Genomic DNA, 23,183 nt, shown 5'->3' on the forward strand with positions numbered 1-23,183 from the left:
CCAAATTAGGAAGCCACCATTCTTATGCATGGAAAAGTAATATGGCAGTGCAATCTCTTGTTCAACAAGGGTATAGGTGGCATGTGGGTAATAGGCTTTCTCTTAATATCTTGAACAATAAGTGGCTGCACAAACTAAGTACATTCAATGTTATCTCCAAACCCATGATTGTACCTCTGGATGCAAGGGTGTCTCTTCTTATTGATCCTTATACATGGTATTGGAAATCAGCAATGATCAAAGAAATATTTTCGACATATGATATTGAGTATCCCTTTAAGTGCAAGATTACCTACTGACCAAATAGTTTGGGCTTACTCACCAAAAGGGAACTTCACGGTTAAGAGCGCTTATAAATTAGCTGTGATCTTAGGAAATAACAGTGCTTCTGGGGGTTCATCCAATGTGCAAGATCAGAAGGGCTTTTGGAAAACTTTATGGCGGCTTAATATTCCTAACAAGGTCAAATCCTTTGCAGGGAGAGCAAGTAAGAATATATTACCAACAAAGGCCAATCTATACCATAGATGGGTTACTAATGATCCAACGTGTGTGGTATGTGGTTGTGAGCTTAAGAATAGTGGGTATGCATTATGGGATTGTGAAAAAGCTCGTCGTATGGAAGCTTACTGGGATCTTGTTTGATGCCAAAGGGAGGGTGTTTCCCGAGTTCATCGATCTCTTATGGCACCTGAAATTTGGACAAAGGTTTTAGAAGAAATTATGTAACTTGTGTTCATGGTGGCGTGGGGTATTTGGCACAATTGGAATGAAGTTCGTTAAGGTAACATGAGATAGGAGGAAAAGGCAATTCTGCACAGTGTGGGGGCTGTTATAAAGGATGACGCGGGAAGAGTCACAGTTGCTCTGAGTAAACACTTACCTCTACCTTTGGAACCACTGGAAGCCAAAGCTAAGGCCTTAGAAGAGGGAGTTTTCTTTGCATGGGTGTTGACACCTCATTTCACAACCCACATTTAACCTCACATGGAGGGTAAAATGGTCATTTCACCTTGGAAATAAGTATCTTAATTCTGGCCATTAGATCATTAATCTCATTTCATCAAAATGATCTTGATGTCGTAACAATTAAATCGACTGGTCATAAGCCCTAATTGAATCATCAGATTAAAAGTTATCATCAAATCAAGTTTTAATGGCCGAGATACATTATCACAAATTGAGTATGACTTTATGTCATTATGAACAATAGATTCGAATTGGTTATAATTATAATCAATTTGAAATTAATGACATGTCATAATATGATTGGCTAGGACTACATCTTATGGTAAGGTTGCACACACTTAATTAATTAGATAGTTAAACATTAATTATTTAATGAGCAATTTATGTAATTATCTTTTTAATTAGAGTAAATTTAGAACTAATTAAGTCTAAAATGGAAGTGATTGGAGCCTATTAATGTTAATTAGAAACTAATTTGGGACCTATTAATGTTAACTATGCTGAAATTATTTTCTAACAAATTACCTTTGCCCACAATTTCGTTGATATCTCTCATAATATTTTGAATCTATGAGTGAGGTTAATTTTTCTAGAAACTAGACATCTGAGGCTTCAATTTGAGCACAAGAATGAGACAATTTCAATCAGAATTGAGTAAGATATGATTTTTTTTGAATTTGGTTCTGCGGGCTAATACAATGGCTATGGGAAAAACCGAATTTTGCTTGCTCATCACTCCCACCAATCTCTACATTTAATGCACCAGCTTTCCCCAAAGTCTAAAATAGGGTCTAAGTTCATGATTCCTTTTGATCCTTTGTCAACCCTCATTAAATAACCTTCCATTCATAATTTTTTCCACTACAACTATATAAACTCCCCCCCTCCTTCATTCCAAGACACAAAAAACCCCCCTCTTCTCCTCTCTTGAGTTCTAGTGAAGTAAAATTGTCTTATCATATCTTAGTCTTCTTAAGACTCAAGGTATTGAATGAGACTCATTCTCCCTCTCTTAATTCTTCTTTTCTACTCCACCCTTAAGACCTCCATCAAGAGTCTCCTCCTCCATCGTGTGGATCTTGCATGCAAGTATAATATATTTCCTTAACTTTATATATATATATATATTATTATGACGAGATTAGGATTAGAGCATGCTAGTTTTTATTTAAATTTCTTGAATATGTTTGAATGTTCTTAATGTTCATATGCGTTCTTCACAAGTTCATGCATAACACTAACTTTGATCTTAAATCTACATAAAAAAATATGAAAAACATGTTTGTTTCATAATTCTCTCAAATCATTAAATCTATGATATCATCATTCACACATTCACTAGAATTTATTTTTCAATCCAAATGTAATGCTTTATAAATTGAATTAGGGTTTACCATATGTACACACATTAAATTCAACATGAAAATTAATTGATAACATATTAGATGATATGATATGAATGTTGGCCACCATAATCTAGAAGACCGGTTTCATCGGCCAAGGTGGGTGCCCAACACCTTCCCATCTTATAACATAGCTTCCGAGCTTAAATCAAGGGCTGATAGATCAATGCTTATCCTTGTAATTTTCAATTTCTAGGTTGTAACTAGGAAACAAAACCATGTACTTTATGTTAAATTGTATCTAGGACCAAAGACATGTAATTTCCTATGATCAATGTACATTCATTCTCAAATCAATAAAATGAGGAATGTTTTCAATTTTGATTTTCTTATTTATTCTAATAATTAAGTAAGTGGTAACTCCATTGTAAAACCCTTAATCTAAAAGGAAAAATATAACCAATCGAACCTCCATTTTGAGAGGTAATAACACGACTCCACCCATTCACGTGAGTTTGGCCCAACACCAAAAAACAAGCTGGGGGCATTGTCTTTCACAATATGGGACGTGGGTATACAAGAGGTGATCTTAGAGTGTGACTCCCAAATTGTGGTTGATGCTCTGAAAGGTATGAGTGAGCCACCGACCATGATAAGTACTATTGTTGAAGGGATATGTCATAAACTACAGGATTTAGACAAGTACAATTTTCCCATATTATAAGGCAAGACAATCGTCTAGCACACATCTTGGCTTAATATGCCAATAATATTGTTAGTTATGTAACTTGGATAGAGGAAAAAACTAATATGATTGAGTCTGCTCTAGTTCAAGATGTACTGTTTTTATCTTCGCCTTAATAAAGTTACTACCTTTTTATCAAAAAAAAAAAAACATCTAGGGGTTATCTTCAAGAGATTTCTTCTTGTAATTATTTGTGATGTGTGTGGCACGAGAAAAATACCCAAACTTGAGGGAATAATTAGGTGCCAGAGCAAATGAAAATAAATTCTCTCAAATGAATCTTTAGGCAATAGGTGCAGATAAAAGTGAAATTTTATAGTTTTCTCTCAACTACCTCTCCCTCTACCAAGCAATTCTGTATGTAATGTGGAAAAAAAAAATTCGGAGGCGACTACATATGCTTAAATTTGCACCAATTTCAAACTAAATTCTAAAATATTTATCACGTAAATTTTCATCCTATAATTTTAAAATCATTACAATATACCTTTAAGGCTTTAACCACAAGTAATGAAAACTTTTGCATGCTACACAAGTCCCTTTAGGGTTTATTTGTCAGATTGTATTTCGATTTATTCAACCTATTTAGTTTGTATACCATTTTTTTAAAATTTTACTTATTCTAAGTACAATTGTATATTTTTTGATAGGTTTTAAAATTTTTTGATAGGTTAGTACAATTGTATATTTGACTAGCTTAATTTTTTTAAACCTTAAAAATCAGTGAAAATAAACTCTATTTTAAACGAATATTTAGGCACAAAATGAAGATAAAAGTAATAGTTTTCTCTTTAAAAACCTCTCTCTCCACCAAAAAATAGTGTACTGAATTGCAGGCTTCCTCCTTCTACAATGCCATATCCCCTCCTTCCTAAACAAAAATAACGTTACAACAGTACCATAGACACACCCAATTTGATAACTTATTGAAGTGATTGATTGTAAGTAGTAAAAACAAAAAAGCAAAAAAGAAGTGGTAGTTCCATATAAAAAATAGTAGGTAAAAAGTGTCCATCACTAACAATCAAACACTTTAGTAAATTGTGAAATTTGGTGTAAATTTGAGTAATTTATTCATAATGTTAAAATAGCCCACCACTAAGGCCATTGCTGGGATGAGAGTCTACCAAGAATGTGTTTGTTGGATGAATTTTATTTCTACGGATGGATTTTATTTTATTTTTGAAAAAAATTTAAACAAAAACGCTTTAAAAGATGTAAAACATATGTGTCACCCAAATAAACCATAAAAATATGCCAAGTTAAACACACTAGCACTAGGCTTAGGTTTGGCCATAGTGGCAATATCTCATTACCTTACCTTCTTTCTTTCCATAATGATTGCTAAAACCAATTTGTTTTAAATGTAGTGGGAGACCGAATCCTAAATCTCTTAATTAACAACAAAATTTTTTACCACTTCACTTAACCAAAACCAACAATCACATGGAGTATGGCACGTGGTGAGAGATGCTATCTCTGTATTTCGTCCGTGCACGTCTATCTCCTTGTTACATATACTTTCCCCACCCCATTATGAAGGTGGACATTGAAATGAAAGGTGAGTTTCCTAAACGTGTTGAATGATTATTAAAGGGAGAGTTTCTAGGATGGTGGTCTTTACGGGCATCACTTTCTCTCTGAGCATTCATGTGTATATAGTTTTCTAAGTGTTAATGTGTATACAAAAAGTGCGAGAAAGAGATTCCTTGACTTTGCTTGGAAACTTTACACAAGAAGAAAACAAAATGTCATTATCCAATGTTAGTACTGCCAAAGCAAAATTATCACCTTTGTCATCAACACAAAAATAGGCTCATCATTGACTGATCTTAGATGCCACGGCTTTGTAGGCAATGTCTATTTCCTCTTCTGTCATCTCTATTGTTTCATCACTATCGTATCCTGTTACATCCTTGTTCTTGCCATTAGTTCTGAGGTTCTTTTCATCAGTTTTTGGCTTTTTCTTCTTGGTTGAAGGATTATCATCTAAATTTTTAAGTTCCTGCTCATATATTCGTTTACAAGCCTTCGCCTGTTTGCAAAGATCCTCTGAGTTTGAGGCTAAATCATTTCCAGTGCCCTCAAGCTTTGCCAGCTCCTCAACCACACGAGGGACAAAGTTCCACTGCTCGGTTGCTTGCTTAGTATCCTAAAAATCAGACATAACAAAATATAAGTTCAAGAATGATGTTAACACATAGAGGAAGAGTACTCTTATCTTTTCACTAGCAACAATGGTAAGGTATTGTCAAAGAAGAGGTACAAACTACAAAGGTTAAACTTCCCATGTGTCCCCAAAATGGCAATCCACATAAATGCAGCTGAGAACATATTCATTATAAGAAGGCACTCTTCATTTTTGTATTTTCTGTTTTCTTTAGGGGATTTGTGTTCTAGGAGGTATGTAAACCACTGCTAGCTACACATCTTTTGTTTTAGATGAATTGCTAGGTACACATCCGAGTTAAAATTCTTCAGCAATCAACTGTGACTCTGGAATCTTGCATTTTTCAGGGTACTTGATAATGAATTATCTTGTTAGTATAGTTAAAAGTAACCTCTGAAAATATACTTTTTTTTTTTAAGAAAAAAGTAAATTAATCTCTGAAAATATTGAAAAGGATTGTGGGGAAACCATCCATAGATGTTGTGACAGCCTAAATGAAGCCATTCTTAACGACAAAGGACAGATTTATAGTGGCAATAGTAAGATACTGGCTTTAACTACTATGGTGTCTACCATCAGAAGTAAGAGAAACACTCGCCCACGTATATAACAGAATGAAGATGCCAATGGCTTAAGTAATAAGAATGAACTAGAGGTCAGAAAAAAAGTTTCATCCCTGACATAAAGCTCACAAATATTGGTAATGAAGAACTATTCCTTGAATACTTGTGTATGTACATAAAGAGTATCTTTTACCATGAGAATTTAATTTCCACTTAGTTGATGTCTCTTTGAGTATAGGGGTTGTTCGCTTTATACATCGAACTGTCTTATCCTTTAGTTTAGTAATAAATTTGTTTATTCTTTCCTACATTGTGTTTTTGATAGATAAAGCCCTTAACATATATAAATCTGTTACTAAAAATAAACGATTTAAAAAGAAAAAAGATCAACCATGTGAAGTAATTGCAGAACACCTCTCTTTGCATGCCTCGTCATGAGCACATATATTAATAATGACAATTTTCATCCATAGTAAAAGAGTCTATAAATTAAAAGATCAATCTTTTTCCTCGTCTTCTTGGAGAAAGTGAGATCACTGGTACTAATCAATCAATTCAGTTTAATTGCGGTTAAAAGCCCCTACTTCGTTGTGTGCCAAGTTTTTAAATTTGTTTTATTGACAAGTAAACATGGAAATAAAGTGTGCTAAGTATTTTCTTCAGGAGGATATCTAAATCCAAATCAAACAAAACTACCTATGCTATTTAAAGGTCAAAATACATTTCTATAAGAACAGTTACCTGCTTTTGTTCAAGAGATTCTATGGCATCTTGTAGACAAGTTAAGATCCCTTCAGCAGCTATTTTCCTTATCTCGCTAGGCTCTGGCTGTTGTTAAGGAAAATTAAGACCAATTTAAAATTTATTGAAAACATATTGCAAGAAAGTAAACAATTAAGTAGGCAAGATATGGGACCACACACCTTTCAGCCCTCTAATGCAAATGATAATAGGAAGAAATGGTTTCCAAATCCAAAAAGTACTGCTAATAGCTACAAAGTCAAATGTTTGGTTTAAACTGAGGAAATTTTTATTTATTTTAAGAACTACACCATTTTAAGGTATTCTCACTATGTTACTATGGTAATAAAATATAAAGTAATAAATAATAATTACAACATATTTAAAACATTGGGGAAAAGTGGAGGTTAAAGAAGTAAAAGACACTTAACAAAAACTGGAAGCTAAGTCAAAAAGTCAAAAATAGGATTCAGATTGTTAAACCAAGAATGAAAATCAACAAGTCAGGCTTAATCATTTACAACATCAGAGCATTCTAAATACAGCAATATCAAAATAAACATGTCAATGGGTAGGGTTTTTTTTTTTTTTTTTTTTTTTTTTTTAATAATAACAATAACAGCAACAAAGGCCTTGTACCTTCTCATCTTGACTCTCTAGCCACATGATGAAAAATAAACATGTCAATGGTTTTTTTTTTTTTTTTTTTTTTTTTCAAATTTATAATAATAACAATAACAGCAACAAAGGCCTTGTACCTTCTCATCTTGACTCTCTAGCCACATGATGGTTTTACTCAAATCATCGACAGCCCACCTTTTCACTTTAGAAGGGGAAAAGCACTCTTTGGCGGTATTAGAAGCTAGACACTGCTTAATACACAGCAACACTTGGGTTAATATAAAAATATACGCAAAAGTGAACAGAATCAGTATAAACCCTGTATTAATGATAGGCATAAGCAACAACAATTTACTCAAGTGAGCAGTGAATAAGAACTAACCTCCGAGGAAGCGGGGGCAGTTGGCTTTGAGTGTGATCCTCTTTCAACCTGCTTCTCGGATTTTCCAGGTGGTGATACTATTTTATCTGCAAAAAAAGCTTTATAATTCAGAACATAGCTAACTATGCAGACCAAAGAATGAAAAAACTAAAGACCAAAAGATCTCCTAGAACCACATGCTATGCATGAATTAAACAGGCATCTCATTTCAGTGTTAAATTACAACAGCTGATATACTTGTTATTCTTCAAAAAATAAAGCACCATATTTGCTTCAAGAACGATACAAATCTTTTATTTGAATGAAACACCACATAATTCTTTAAATGTGAATAAAAATCCAATCATTAAAAACTTAGCCCCAATTCAAATGTAGATAATAAATAGATCACAGACCTAAGAAACCCCAAAGAAATTGAAGCTAATAAAATCCAGAAAAGCAATCTGCATTATCTTTTTGATACCTACATATCGCTCTCTAGCTGTAATTTGGAGTAACATTCAAATTTCTCAATTTAAAGGATCCATCTATGAAGCAAAAACCTTACTCTAGATAATCTTTGTAGGCATAGGCTTGTGGTGGTTAATTGGTGTTTCTTGTGCAAACAGAGTGGCGAGAGTGTTGATCAAATGTTGCGGCATTGTGAGTATATTAGAGAGTTATGGTCTTTGGTTTTGAGTTTATTTGGGGTGCATTAGGTTGTGCCTCAGTGGGTGGTGGACTTGGTGGTGTGTTGGATGGGATGGTTTGGCAAGTTTCAAAGTGGTAATAGTTGGAAGGCTATTCCTTTGTGTCTCATGTGGGCCATTTGGCGTGAACAGAGCAGCCATGCTTTTGAAGGTTTGGAACAATCAACAACAGAGCTTAAGATGCTTGTATTGCATTCTTTGTTTGAATGGATTTCCAAAACCCCAGGACACTTGAGCTCTAACTTCGTAGATTTTTTAGATTCTTGTACTTCATAATATGTAACTTTCTGTATCTCCAGCATGCTACTTGTGTACTGGGGGTCTTATTCTTTAATAAAGTTTTCTTTTACCTATCAAAAAACGGATCCATCTATGGTAAATCCAACTAGGTGTATAACAATATCTGATCTTCCTGCAGTTCTTCTTACACAGTAATATGTATACATGGATCAATCAACTGTCAACTCCAAAATTTATGAAAGCAAGTGTGCTAAAAAGTGGAAAGTTCCTTTTTTTTACGAAGCTGGGCAGTGGGGAAAGGACAAGAGTAAGAAATTTGAGCATTATGTTGAAAAAATAATGGAAAATGGATAGAAGGAAAAAGAAGACAAACACCACCCATCAGATGAATTGTAAGCAAATAATATTACCTTGGCTTTGATTGGAAATATTGCTTCTCCGCCATGGTTTTCCAGCATGCATAAGGAAATTTTCAATGTCAACAAGCTTCTTCTGGGCATAACAGTCAGATATCCACTCCTATGCAAACAAGCTAGGTATCATCAGCTTATCAGTGCATAAATTGATTTAATAAATGCAGCAGCAACAAAGTTGAGCATGATAAGACTACAAAAAGATTGCTCCAATTCAATGAGACTAAGATGCCCATATGCAGTGTACCCCGGTCATTAAATGGTATATAGCTTATTAATCAAAGACCTCTGTACTCAAGGCAATATCCATTATCCAACCTGAAAGGCAAATAACTAAGCCTCCTAGTCAATGGCAAAAATATCCATCACTTATATGCAATCATTCCTCCCCATTTGTATATTCTTATCTTTTCCTTGTTTGGTGGTTTTTTGTATTTTGTTTTCCCTAGGAAGTTGTTATGTGCTCCTCAACTATTTAATTCTTTAAGAACCCCAGAAGAAACTTTTTACTCATTGTAAATTGATGTACATTTCAGTGGGAATGGGAAAAACATACTCATGGAAAGAACAAATGTTGCCTTTAAAGCCAAATGAAAATAGACACAAAGAAAACCATCCACAATAAAAACAAAAGTGATCTCAAGCTCTCAAAATCATAATCAAGGATTCCAAAACGGGACAGTAGAACCCCTAAAGAACCCTAAGAGGAAGATTTCCTAAGTTAAAGGATCCACCTTCTGTTTCCAATCTAGAAGCAAACAAAAAGCACAAAAGAACAATCAATCTCAAGCCATGTCATTTATCTCACATTAAGGAGTGGGAATGCACCATTGGATGACTGGAAGATACATTTCAAATTGTCAACACACCATACCACCCTGCTAGGCCAGAAAGTAAGACCTTATGTCCCTTTATAGACCACCATATGAAATCCCCATCATCCTTTACCCTCTTCTCCACCCAAACAGTACCGATGCAAGCAGGAATAACAAAAGAGTAACAAATCATGCGTTGCTTTAAATGACACCAATAGTAATGACCAAAAGCTTCTTAAGACTACTGCTAACCACATTGAAAATAATGTTGCACTTTAACTTATATTGTTACTCTCTTGCCACCAAGTCCAATTTAACACTTTCCTGAATTAGTTCGTGCTTACATACACATAATGAACTGAAAGAACCTAGGACATTACTTACACATAACTGCATTCAATCTAGAGACAGTCAATGATTAACCCCATGAGCATCAAAACTTCGAACTCCCATTTTGAAGAAAGATGATATAGCATCAGAATTAGACCAACGAATACAGCAAGGTAAGAGATGGGCTACCATTTTAATAAAGTCATAAAATGGAGTAAGAGTTGATGTGCTGAGTCAATAGCTTTTTTAACAATAATCACAAGAATAACTCTCCTTATAATTTCTACTCTTTCCAAGCATGCCACATGCATTAGATGTCATTATGTTGACAATCCAAGACAAGGCAACCATATAATGCTAGATGAGCTTAATAGGAGAAAATTTTCAGGGGTGATTTAAATGGACAGTACAAAGAAAGTAAGAAACTCATATGACAAATGACATTTACTGCAAAAGATACAAAGGCATTATCAAAGAAACCTCATAAAAAAGATCAAGAGGAACTAGCTCTAATAATAATGCATCATCATGATTGGTGTGAAAAAAATAAGGAATCCCAATTAACTCCATCATGGGCCAGATGACAAATCATAAAAAAAAAATAGCGTTAAGAAAGCAACTGAAGATCTCAACCCCAAGAGAGGAATGAACCAATCAAACAGTAACAAAAATTGGAAAAGTGATCCCAAGAAAATCTGAAAATGGGCAAGGAAAACAAGACATCCCAAAAGCATATTGCAATGCTTCGTAAAGTTGAAACAACAAGTAAGGAGGTATAGACCATCGCAGAGTGCTTATAAATATAAAGAAATAGATAATTCATAAATTAACTAGAGCACGAAGTGTCACTGAGTCTCCTACAGACCAATGCTTGCACTCAATTTTTGACAATATCGAATAATTATATGGAGTTCCATCTCACTTTCAACAATTCTCAAAAACATTTATAAAAAGAGAAAGAGAGTCACCTTGGAAACAATGGTCCCACAATCTGCCTCAACTTGTCGAAACTTTGGCGTGTTGGGAAATGCACAAACCAAGAGAGTGCAATCTGGGTTCCAGTCAGGCTGGTATTCTGCTCCCATTTCCAGTGCTTGTGATCGCAAATTGCTGCGCTCAGGATTAACAAATCCCGACAACACAAACACTACCCCTTCCTGCCCACACAAAAGGGTCTCACATTGGCTCAATCCTGACACACCAAACAACACACTAAACCACAAAAATTGACAAATCCCATTTTTATATCAATCAATTACCAAAAGTTTGGAGAAGTTCGTGGCAGGCAAACTCGACACAGAATCATTTTTGGCGCTTTCCTTTGAAGGTGCACTGCCCTTACCTCCTTTACCGCGCCCTTTCACTTCCTTAGGCTTCTCACCTTCATTACTTTCTTCAGCCTCACTATCCCCATTTCCACCAGATTTACTATCATTCTCTCTTGAACTCATCCATGAAGGAAGATTTCTCTTCCCACCCTTATTACCACCACTTCCCAGACTTTTCTTTGTATCAGACATATCAAACACCACTAAAATCTCTCAAACTATTCCAATCAAAAACTATACTGAAGATGACAATAGAAACACACAGGCACAGTCCCAAACTCCCAATTTCACACAATATACCAGAAACCTGTGCAAGTAAAAGTTGTTACAACCTGCACAAATAACTGACAAACTTTACAATTCTACTTAAAACTAACTGCTTAGAAATCATTTTTGTATAAGCCCAACAAGAACCATATCAAAAGGCAATTTCCAGTTTTTCCCAACAAAATATTGCACAATGCATGAATAGACAAAATTTATCAACCAAAAAAAGAAAAAAAATGAAATGTCAATTTTTATTTTATATAAAACATACCCATGATTCTATCTATGTTCAGAAACAAATAAAGCTATAGACAATGTTATCAGATTGTACCCCATTAAAAAAAAAAAAAAAAAAAAAAAAAAAAATAAAGCTATAGACAATGTTATCAGATTGTACCCCATTAAAAAAAAAAAAAAAAAAAAAATCAAGGACCTAAGGGACCAAATTGGGTACCAAAAGAACATGTCAAGCAAATACTTATGAGTGTAACAAAAAAAATTGTACAAGTTGAGAGTAATGAAAAGAAAAACTAACTCTTCTTGGCTGGGTTTCTGTTTGCCTGGGAATATAAATGTGGGTTCTCACTCTTGAGTCCGTACAGAAAATGGAGACTTGCACGTTTGCTCTCAGCTTTGTTTTTTTTTTTTTTATTCTTTTCACTTTTCTAGTGCCACCTCTTTGCTGTTTTTTTTTGGTTGCTAAAAGCCACCTCTTCGGTGTAATTAGTGTTTGGCACCCATTTGTAATTTTTCTTTACAATATGACACATTTAATATTTTATCGAACTTGTATTTTCAGTTTCGAGGGCCGTCAAGGTGGACGTGCCAGAGTGGTTATTGGGCATGACTAGAAATCATGTGGGGTTTCCCCGCGTAGGTTCGAATCCTACCGTCCACGATTTTTATTTATACATTCACTCTTTTCTTATAGGTCATTTTATTACTATATTATAAATTATAAATTATTAATATTCACTTCTCTTTTTGAGCAGAATTATTAATATGATTTTTTTTTTTTTTGAGAAACTAAAAATTATACTGTTAATATTAACTCTCTTTTTTTTGAAGAAATTATTAATATTAACTTAAATGATCATTATTAATAAAAAAAATAAAAAAACATTATCGTTTCCAATATTTGAGTTGTCATTCAAAAAATATTACTTGAGAAGGTCAACATGTATGCCAGATTGCCAGGATCTAACCCAACCAAAAACAAACAAACAAAAAAAAAAACTTTCAATAGTCCAGCTCTCCTAATTAACAAAAATTCATAAATATTTTTGCACAATTGTTTAGTTCAAATAGAACTTTGTCCCGTTAGTACTATATAGGGTCTGTTTGGATATCGTTTATTTTGCTAAAAACTGAAAATATTATAGTAAAATAATTTTTAAATATGTGAATAGTACTGTATGACTTAATTTTAAAGTTTTTTTTTTTTTTTTTTATGAATAAAGTATTTGCAAGTCCTATGAACAGTGCACATGACCCACTGGAAAAGCATAATTTTGCTTTCTCTTCCTGCACGGGACCCACAGTACACGTGAAACGCTCTTCTCAAAAAGAAAAAAAAAAAAAAAAAAAAAAAGAAGAAGAAGAAAACGGGAAATGCAAACGCAGTGCTTTTCAGCACTATCCAAATAAAAGCATAGTGAACATTTGAATAGAGTTGAAAAGTGTTTTCAGCTACATTGTGCATTTTTCAGTAGGTCTCATGCACTGTTTACGGGACCCACAAGTACTTTATTAAGCAAAAAAAAAAAAAAACTTAAAAATTTGGTCCCAAGGTATTATTCACACATTTAAAAATTATTCTGCTATAGTATTTTTAGTTTTCGGTCTTCAACAATAAGCAATATCTAAACAAACCCATAATCTTCATTGTTATTTGTATGAATTCTAACAGAGAACTGTAATCAACTTCAACTATTTAAAAGGTGCTTATATATAATATAATGATTTAAGAAAACGTTGTTGTTAACTCTTGTTGCTAATGAGTTCCATACTTCCATGTGCTCTATCTCTTTGGTTTTAGCTCAATCATGCACACAGGAAATAGTCATATGCATAATGTGTTCCTGATTTTACCTTGTGAAAAGTAAAATCAATAGAACCATATCATCAGATTTTTATTCTCTCTTTGGATTAAATTTGAAAAATATTGCTCCACCATTTTTAGAGTTGTAAGTTTACCCTAGCATGTTTTGGAGTTGAAATTTCAAAGATATAGTTTCACAATTAATTGATTGGTATGGCATTTTATTACTATATTATAAATTATTAATATTCACTTTTTTTTTAGAAAATTATTAATATTAACTCTTTTTTGTTAGAAGCTAAAAATTATTCTATTAATATTAACTTAAATGATCACTTTTAATATAAACAAATTATTAGAAGAATTATTGATATTAACTTCTTTTTTTGAGAAACTAAAAATTATTCTATTAATATTAACTTAAATGATCACTTTTAATAATAATAAAAAAAACATTATCCTTTAAAATATTTGAGTTGCCATACAAAGAAAATTACTTCAGAAACTAACCCAACAAAATAAAATAAAATAAAATAAAAAACTCCAATAGTCTACCTCTCCTAATTAATAAAAATTCATAAATATGTTTGCACAATTATTTAGTTTAAATAGAACTTTGTCCCGTTATTAGGGGTGGCAAAATTAGACACAACCCATGAATCTGATACGACATGACACGAAATTAGCAAGTTATAAGTTGAGGTTTAATAGATTTGTGTAATATTCGGGTTGGCACAACTAACTTATTTAATAAATAGGTTGGGTTAGTGTTCAACCCATAGAACACTTTTAACCCATCAAACCCATTTAATTAAATTACATTTTACCAATATACCCTTCAAACCCTAAGTATATAAAATTATTTGTTGTTGTAGTTTATTTTCTTTGACATATTGTGATTGATTATTTGTGATATTGAGATATGCTTTAGTTTTAAATGATTATTTGTAATACAGTTACTCCTTCGTTCTAAATTTTATATTAAAAATATTTATTTGTTTGTTTTTTCATATTTATTTTTTTTCATTTTGATAAATTTTGATTAAACAAATTGATACAAGACTAACCCATTTAATAAATGAGTTGTTTTAGGGTTGAAAAATCTTGACCCATTTAATAAATAAGTAAAGTTAGCATTTACTCATATAATCGAATATTAATGAGTTGACATGACACAAACCCGACACGGAAACACGAATTGCCACCTTACTCGTTATTACTATATAATCTTCAGTGTTCTTTGCATGGATTCTAACATTAATAGAGAACCATAATTGACTTCAACTATTTAAAGGTGCTAATGTATAATATAATAATTTAAGAAAATATTGTTGTTAACTCTTGTTGCTAATGAGTTCCATGTGCTCTGTCTCTTCGTTTTTAGCTCGATCATACATAGAGGAAATAGTCATATACATAAAGAGTTTCTCATTTTACCCAGTGAAAAGTAGAATCAATAGAACTATATCCTCAATTTTTTATTCTCTCTTTTGATTGAATTTGAAAAATACTGCTCCACCAAATTTAGAGTTGTAAGTTTACCCTAGCTTGTTTTGGAGTTGAAATTTGAAAGATATAGTTTCATAATTGATTGATTGGTATGGCATCCAAGCTTTTTTGGTAATATTTGTAGTACACGTTTTTATCACCATCTCTCTCTCTCTCTCTCTCTCAAAAATAGCATTTCTCTTTTATGAATATATACTTTTAATTATATATTTAGTATAAATAAACCAAACATAACTTTCACATTTTTATTTTATTTTATTTTATAAGAATGAAATTTTTTAAATATCAATATTTTAAAACTTTTATTCTTATTTGCTCAAATAAAACTAAAATAAAATTTTATATTTTCCTTATTAATCCTTGTTATTATTTTTATGAAATTAATTTAGGTAAATTTTTAGAAGTCTTTACAAGGAATCTAAGTTCTTAAATTTGAACTAAAATTATATTTTTATATTTATAATTAGAGGTGTGTATGGGTCGGATTGAGGGGATTTTTTGACCCAACTCACCATAGTAGGTTAAAAAAAAAATCCAACCCCACCTACATGCATCGAGTTGGGTCAGGTTGAACCCATGGGTTTGACTTTTTTATTTTAGTTTAATTTTTTAATACTATTATTATTAAATTGAGCAGAAAAAAATATATCCCACTTACCACCTGAGTTGATAAACAAAATATCATGGTTTTAAAAACTAATACAATGAAAGAACTGAAAAAGGGACTAGTTACCAGTTTTCTGGTCGAACCGGTGATGTCATAAATAATTAAATTAATAATTATAAAAATAAAAATAAAAATAAATAATTTTATAACTGGTCATTTTAACAAAAAAAATTAAATAATAGTAAATGTAAGGACCCAATTTGGATTGACCCTGAGTGATGGGTTTTCAGCCCAATAAGCCCAAACAATAAATTTTTAGAGTATGGGTCCAATAACTAGTACTGTTTTTCAGGAAAGGTTCTACTCATCAGGTAATAAGGGATACTTTCGGTTTGCTATTTGAGGAAAACTATCTTCGGCTTTCTTTCAGTTGGTCTCTCTCTTTCTTTTTTTCTTCCTTTTGTTTTTCTATTCTAAAAAGCCCCCTTTGTTTCCTTCGTTCCTATGTTATATACTCCGTTTTCCCCCTGTTTCCATCGTACACGTGTAGTTCTTATCCTGGGAGCTCCTTTCTGTCCCATCCAGTACTTACCGGAACTTTCAGCTTAGTGGTCATAAAGCTGCTTAGTTACTGTTCAGGTATCACCTCCACATTAATGCAATATTAACTCTTTTTTGTTAGAAGCTAAAAATTATTCTATTAATATTAACTTAAATGATCACTTTTAATATAAACAAATTATTAGAAGAATTATTGATATTAACTTCTTTTTTTGAGAAACTAAAAATTATTCTATTAATATTAACTTAAATGATCACTTTTAATAATAATAAAAAAAACATTATCCTTTAAAATATTTGAGTTGCCATACAAAGAAAATTACTTCAGAAACTAACCCAACAAAATAAAATAAAATAAAATAAAAAACTCCAATAGTCTACCTCTCCTAATTAATAAAAATTCATAAATATGTTTGCACAATTATTTAGTTTAAATAGAACTTTGTCCCGTTATTAGGGGTGGCAAAATTAGACACAACCCATGAATCTGATACGACATGACACGAAATTAGCAAGTTATAAGTTGAGGTTTAATAGATTTGTGTAATATTCGGGTTGGCACAACTAACTTATTTAATAAATAGGTTGGGTTAGTGTTCAACCCATAGAACACTTTTAACCCATCAAACCCATTTAATTAAATTACATTTTACCAATATACCCTTCAAACCCTAAGTATATAAAATTATTTGTTGTTGTAGTTTATTTTCTTTGACATATTGTGATTGATTATTTGTGATATTGAGATATGCTTTAGTTTTAAATGATTATTTGTAATACAGTTACTCCTTCGTTCTAAATTTTATATTAAAAATATTTATTTGTTTGTTTTTTCATATTTATTTTTTTTCATTTTGATAAATTTTGATTAAACAAATTGATACAAGACTAACCCATTTAATAAATGAGTTGTTTTAGGGTTGAAAAATCTTGACCCATTTAATAAATAAGTAAAGTTAGCATTTACTCATATAATCGAATATTAATGAGTTGACATGACACAAACCCGACACGGAAACACGAATTGCCACCTTACTCGTTATTACTATATAATCTTCAGTGTTCTTTGCATGGATTCTAACATTAATAGAGAACCATAATTGACTTCAACTATTTAAAGGTGCTAATGTATAATATAATAATTTAAGAAAATATTGTTGTTAACTCTTGTTGCTAATGAGTTCCATGTGCTCTGTCTCTTCGTTTTTAGCTCGATCATACATAGAGGAAATAGTCATATACATAAAGAGTTTCTCATTTTACCCAGTGAAAAGTAGAATCAATAGAACTATATCCTCAATTTTTTATTCTCTCTTTTGATTGAATTTGAAAAATACTGCTCCACCAAATTTAGAGTTGTAAGTTTACCCTAGCTTGTTTTGGAGTTGAAATTTGAAAGATATAGTTTCATAATTGATTGATTGGTATGGCATCCAAGCTTTTTTGGTAATATTTGTAGTACACGTTTTTATCACCATCTCTCTCTCTCTCTCTCTCTCAAAAATAGCATTTCTCTTTTATGAATATATACTTTTAATTATATATTTAGTATAAATAAACCAAACATAACTTTCACATTTTTATTTTTTTTTTATTTTATAAGAATGAAAGTTTTTAAATATCAATATTTTAAAACTTTTATTTGTATTTGCTCAAATAAAACTAAAATAAAATTTTATATTTTCCTTATTAATCCTTGTTATTATTTTTATGAAATTAATTTAGGTAAATTTTTAGAAGTCTTTACAAGGAATCTAAGTTCTTAAATTTGAACTAAAATTATATTTTTATATTTATAATTAGAGGTGTGTATGGGTCGGATTGAGGGGATTTTTTGACCCAACTCACCATAGTAGGTTAAAAAAAAAATCCAACCCCACCCACATGCATCGAGTTGGGTCAGGTTGAACCCATGGGTTTGACTTTTTTATTTTAGTTTAATTTTTTAATACTATTATTATTAAATTGAGCAGAAAAAAATATATCCCACTTACCACCTGAGTTGATAAACAAAATATCATGGTTTTAAAAACTAATACAATGAAAGAACTAAAAAAGGGACTAGTTACCAGTTTTCTGGTCGAACCAGTGATGTCATAAATAATTAAATTAATAATTATAAAAATAAAAATAAAAATAAATAATTTTATAACTGGTCATTTTAACAAAAAAAATTAAATAATAGTAAACATGGAACTTAAGCGAACCAACTTGGATAGACACCTGACTCAACACAATTCAGACCAATAAGCCAAAACAACAAATTTTTAAAATATGGATACAAGCACCCACAACCCACCATAAAATATTTTAGTTATTTTTTAACCTTTCAAATAACAAAAAGTAAGTGCACCAATGGGTAGTAATATCATTGCCCACTTGATTTTTTTTCTCTCCACACATTCTACACGTTAATACTAAGGGTTTGTTTGATCACCGCATACCCTTGGTACGACAGTCACTCCACAAGTATAAGTGCTTGTAGAGTGTGGGAGGCGAAGGCCGGGGTTCAAGTTTTCAAGAGAGAGTTTTATACACATATACAATTAGATTATATTAGAGTATAATTTCTATATTGTATACATTAAAAAAAAAAAAAAAAAAACTAAATATCCCAACTACCACACATAAATGTATAATAAAGTCTTGGGAAATAATTTATAGATAAGGCCTAGAGTGCAATTATATTCTTATAGTGGTATTGAATATAATTAATGGTAACTTTGGACTTGTCAAGAGTTGACGGAAAAGTCCAAGGCCCATTGGAGCTAGTGTCTTATTGGTCCCTTTGGTCCCATCTCAAGCCACAAACTAAAGCCCAATTGGGTAGGCCCAAAAGGCTAACCCAATTAGAAATCAGTCATTATTTAATAAGTGTTATTAAATAAAGAAACTATGTGAATGGTTTTAACGTACTAGACTCTACTTGGTGTTGATTAGCATCTGCCTGTTGCGGGCCCGCCAACGGTTGCTGCGGTACTCCCTCTTCCATCGTGAGTATCACACCTGCCCTTCCTTCTCAACAGATCAAATTCTTCCCACAGACGGCGCCAATTGTAAGGACCCAATTTGGATTGACCCTGAGTGATGGGTTTTTAGCCCAATAAGCCCAAACAATAAATTTTTAGAGTATGGGTCCAAGAACTAGTACTGTTTTTCAGGAAAGATTCTACTCATCAGGTAATAAGGGATACTTTCGGTTTGCTATTTGAGGAAAACTATCCTCGGCTTTCTTTCAGTTGGTCTCTCTCTTTCTTTTTTTCTTCCTTTTGTTTTTCTGTTCTAAAAAGCCCCCTTTGTTTCCTTCGTTCCTATGTTATATACTCCGTTTTTCCCCTGTTTCCATCGTACACGTGTAGTTCTTATCCTGGGAGCTCCTTTCTGTCCTATCTAGTACTTACCGGAACTTTCAGTTTAGTGGTCATAAAGCTGCTTAGTTACTGTTCAGGTATCACCTCCACATTAATGCGGCCAGAGTGTTAGTTGGAAAGCATTTAATGTGGAGGTGATAGCCTTTAGAAGATATTTGCTACCTTCCCCGACGTCTCCTTAAGCTATACCCAATTTCCAGTTTAGATAAACTTGGTGGAGTCTTTCCGCTAACATGAAGGTTACCCTGACCTCGGACTTTGGTGTCCTCGGACGTGTATTATGCCGCTGTATATAATATCTACTCGTTTCTTTCGTACTACTCATTTGATAAGAATGAAACTTTTTTAGGCTGTCCTCGGATAACTACGTGTTCTCGGATTGGGCCTTTGAGCCCCGAGCCCACTCCTGAGGACTACCATACCTTTTTAACTAACAGGCTCCACAATAAACATGGAACTTTAGCTTACCAAGTTTTAGACACCACTCAACACAATTCAACCAAAACAAAAACAAAAAAAAATATATACAAGCACCCACAACCCACTATAAAATATTTTAGTTATTTTTTAACCTTTCAAATAACAAAAAGTAAGTGCACCAATGGGTATTAATATCATTGCCCACTTGATTTTTTTTCTCTCCACACATTCTACACGTTAATACTAAGGGTTTGTTTGATCACCGCATACCCTTAGTGTGATAGTCACTCCACACAAGTATAAGTGCTTGTGGAGTGTGGGAGGCGAAGGCCGGGGTTCAAGTTTTCAGGAGAGAGTTTCACACACATATACAATTAGATTAAATTAGAGTATAATTTCTATATTGTATATAAAAAAAAAAAAAACTAAATATCCCAACTACCACACATTTTGAAATCTATACAACCACTGCCACACGTTTGGTTAAAGTTTCAACAATACTTCTTTTCATTTTCCCCCCCCTCTCTCTCTCTCTCTCTCTCTCTCTCTCTCTCTCTCTCTCTCTCTCTCTCTCTCTCTCGTGAATATGAGCATGTGCAAGAGGCAAGAGTAGTAAAAAAAAGCTCAATTGAAGCAGCAGATCATTACAAATCTACTTATTTTTGGGCTTCTTTGGTTCTTCCTCAACACAAATATAGTAAATCTATTTTTTTTTCTTTAGAGCAAAAGGTAAGTAAAGTAAATTTGATGTTTTAGGGTCACTGTGGGTGTCTTAGGCTTCACCACTTCATACTGAGAGAGCATTTTCAAAATCAAAACCTCTCTTCTTAAATCTGAAACAAGATCTCTCTTTGAATTATTATTATTTTTTGGGTTAAAAAACACAACAGCTGAAGTATTTATGAAGAAGTGCTAAAACTAGTTTAACCGCACCGGTTTCCAGTTATGCCGGATGAATTTGTGGTTTGTACTGTTTGTCCAGATTTTCTTTCATTTTCGGTTTTAACTAATAACCGGATCGGATTAAGGTCTGGTTCCTGGTTGAACCAGTTGAACTGGCTGGTCTAGTCCGGTTTTTAAAACCATGCAAAATATACATGAACATATATTCCAACTCAGTTATAAACAAAATATATCTAACTGAGTTGATAAACAAAATATACATGAATTAGTATCAAAACTCAGTTATAAACAAATAGGAGTGAAGTGGGAGGCAACAGAGAGAGAAATAAGATTGTTAGGATTTGCAAGGCAATTGAGTTTTATATAGGAAGAGCCGAATAGGGGAAAAAAGCTAAATAAAGAAATTATTAATTATATAATATATTTTTAAATATATATTAAATTATATAATTTAAAATTTAAATCTATAAGTGGGTCGGGTTAGGCGAGTTTGTGATTGTTATGACTTGAACCCAACCCAACCCACCATTAAAAAAATTTACATAACCCAACCCGATGAGTTGGGTTGGGACAGGTCAGTCCTAGCAGGTTGGTGGGTTGGCTGCACATTCCTATTCATGATCAAATAATTTTTTTTTTTTTTGTCTCAAATGGACAATAAGGTATAAATTTTCAAGTTTCTAGATTTTTAATTGTTTGACATAGATTTCTTTTTGTTTATTCTCAAGTAGATCATTATTTTATGAATTTGTATCGATTCATCTTAATCGTTTATATTAAAGTAAAAATCAAATATTTCAACATAAATTGAGAACTAGGGTAATGTTAAGACATTTTTGAAGACATTGATTTTTAAATTCTATTTAAGACTTAGGGTGTGTTTGTTTAGAGGTGAAATAGGGTGGATGAAAAGTTTTGGAGAGAATATAGGAAAAAAAACTTTTTTGGAGTGTGTTTGGTTAGGTGGAGAGGAAGGAAAATAAATGGTGGGGTCTAGATGTTTTCTCTCTGGGTCCACAAAAATGTTTTTTTTTTTCCCCTAAAATAGAGAGAAAACTGAGTATGATTTTTTTTTAATTGACAAAAATGCCTATATGCACATGCCTTTTTTTTTTTCCTTCTCCCCTGTGCAGTAAGTAATGTTGCCTTTTTTTATTTTTTATTTTTGATTTTCTAGGGCCTGGGTGTGATAGTTATTTTTTATTTTATTTATTTATTTTTAAAGACATGATTTTTATTTTTTTAATAAATTTGGATGATTACTTTTTTTTTTTTTTTGTGTGTGGTTATTTGCCACAATAGTTATTTTTTATTTTATTTATTTATTTTTAAAGACATGATTTTTATTTTTTTAATAAATTTGGATGATTACTTTTTTTTTTTTTTTGTGTGTGGTTATTTGCCACATTTTTTTTTAATTGGGCATCATTCTTCAACAAAGTTATGTGAGTAAATTTATTCAAATTCATTTTTTCCATCCTTATACTTTTTCACTTTCAATCAAACAAAACAAAGAGAAAATAAAATATTTTCTATCATTCCACTTTTCCAACCTCTCCAACCAATCCAACAGTTTAAATTCGTTAGAGCTTTTGGTTTGTATTGGTTGAAAGAGGAGAAAGGGAAATAGAAGGATAATCCCTTGTTTAGTTAACAAGAAAGAAAATAAGTATATGTTTGGATACGGATGAAAAGTAGCTTTTGCATCAGCACTTTTTTTTTTAGTTGTGATTTTTGACTTTTCTGTCAGTGCACTGTTAACACCAGCAAAATAAGCGATGGACAGTGCACACTAGTGGGTCCATGTACTGTTCACAAGACTCACAAACCTTACATTTTAGCAACTTTTTCATTAAAAATGGGTTTCACGGCACTATTCACACATTTAAAAATTATTTTGCTACCGTATTTTTAGTTTTTAGCAAAATAAGCGGTGTCCAGATGGACCAAATATCGGAGGAATTAGAATTAAAAAAGAGACAAAATTACCCTGTCCACTTCCCTTCCTCCAAGTGTAACCAAATTACCAAACATGGTCCCTACAATATCGTCTATTTAAGTATAAACCCCCTAACTATTTGAATTTCGGGATCTAAAACGACGACGTTACTGCATTCATAACCGTTATGCAGGAGCAGATCTGCCAAAAAACTGA

General features: G+C 32.3%; 1 protein-coding gene and 1 non-coding gene across 7 annotated transcripts; one reads left to right on the forward strand and one right to left on the reverse strand.

Moving 5' to 3' along the window:
- Window positions 1-4,749: 4,749 nt before the first annotated feature.
- On the reverse strand, window positions 4,750-12,280 carry LOC112013250 (DNA-repair protein XRCC1). Of its 6 annotated transcripts, none has more exons than XM_065772537.1 (8): window positions 12,152-12,280; window positions 11,364-11,681; window positions 10,990-11,213; window positions 8,874-8,982; window positions 7,535-7,632; window positions 7,290-7,400; window positions 6,532-6,618; window positions 4,750-5,209 (listed from the first exon to the last, which is right to left on the reverse strand). In XM_065772537.1, the coding sequence occupies exons 2-8, from the start codon at window positions 11,539-11,541 to the stop codon at window positions 4,877-4,879; spliced, it is 1,140 nt and encodes a 379-aa protein (XP_065628609.1). In that variant the 5' UTR covers window positions 11,542-11,681; window positions 12,152-12,280; the 3' UTR covers window positions 4,750-4,876. The 6 variants fall into 6 exon arrangements, with proteins under 6 accessions (XP_065628609.1, XP_065628605.1, XP_065628608.1 ...); XM_065772533.1 differs by having other exon boundaries at window positions 10,990-11,178; window positions 11,281-11,656; window positions 12,152-12,279; XM_065772536.1 differs by having other exon boundaries at window positions 7,535-7,620; window positions 10,990-11,178; window positions 11,281-11,681; window positions 12,152-12,279.
- Window positions 12,281-12,432: 152 nt separating this feature from the next.
- On the forward strand, window positions 12,433-12,514 carry TRNAS-AGA (transfer RNA serine (anticodon AGA)). Its single transcript has one exon. It is a non-coding gene; the product is annotated as a tRNA-Ser (tRNA).
- Window positions 12,515-23,183: the final 10,669 nt, after the last annotated feature.

This window comes from Quercus suber, unplaced genomic scaffold, assembly GCF_002906115.3.
Source record: "Quercus suber isolate HL8 unplaced genomic scaffold, Cork oak 2.0 scaffold_60, whole genome shotgun sequence".
NCBI lineage: Eukaryota > Viridiplantae > Streptophyta > Magnoliopsida > Fagales > Fagaceae > Quercus > Quercus suber.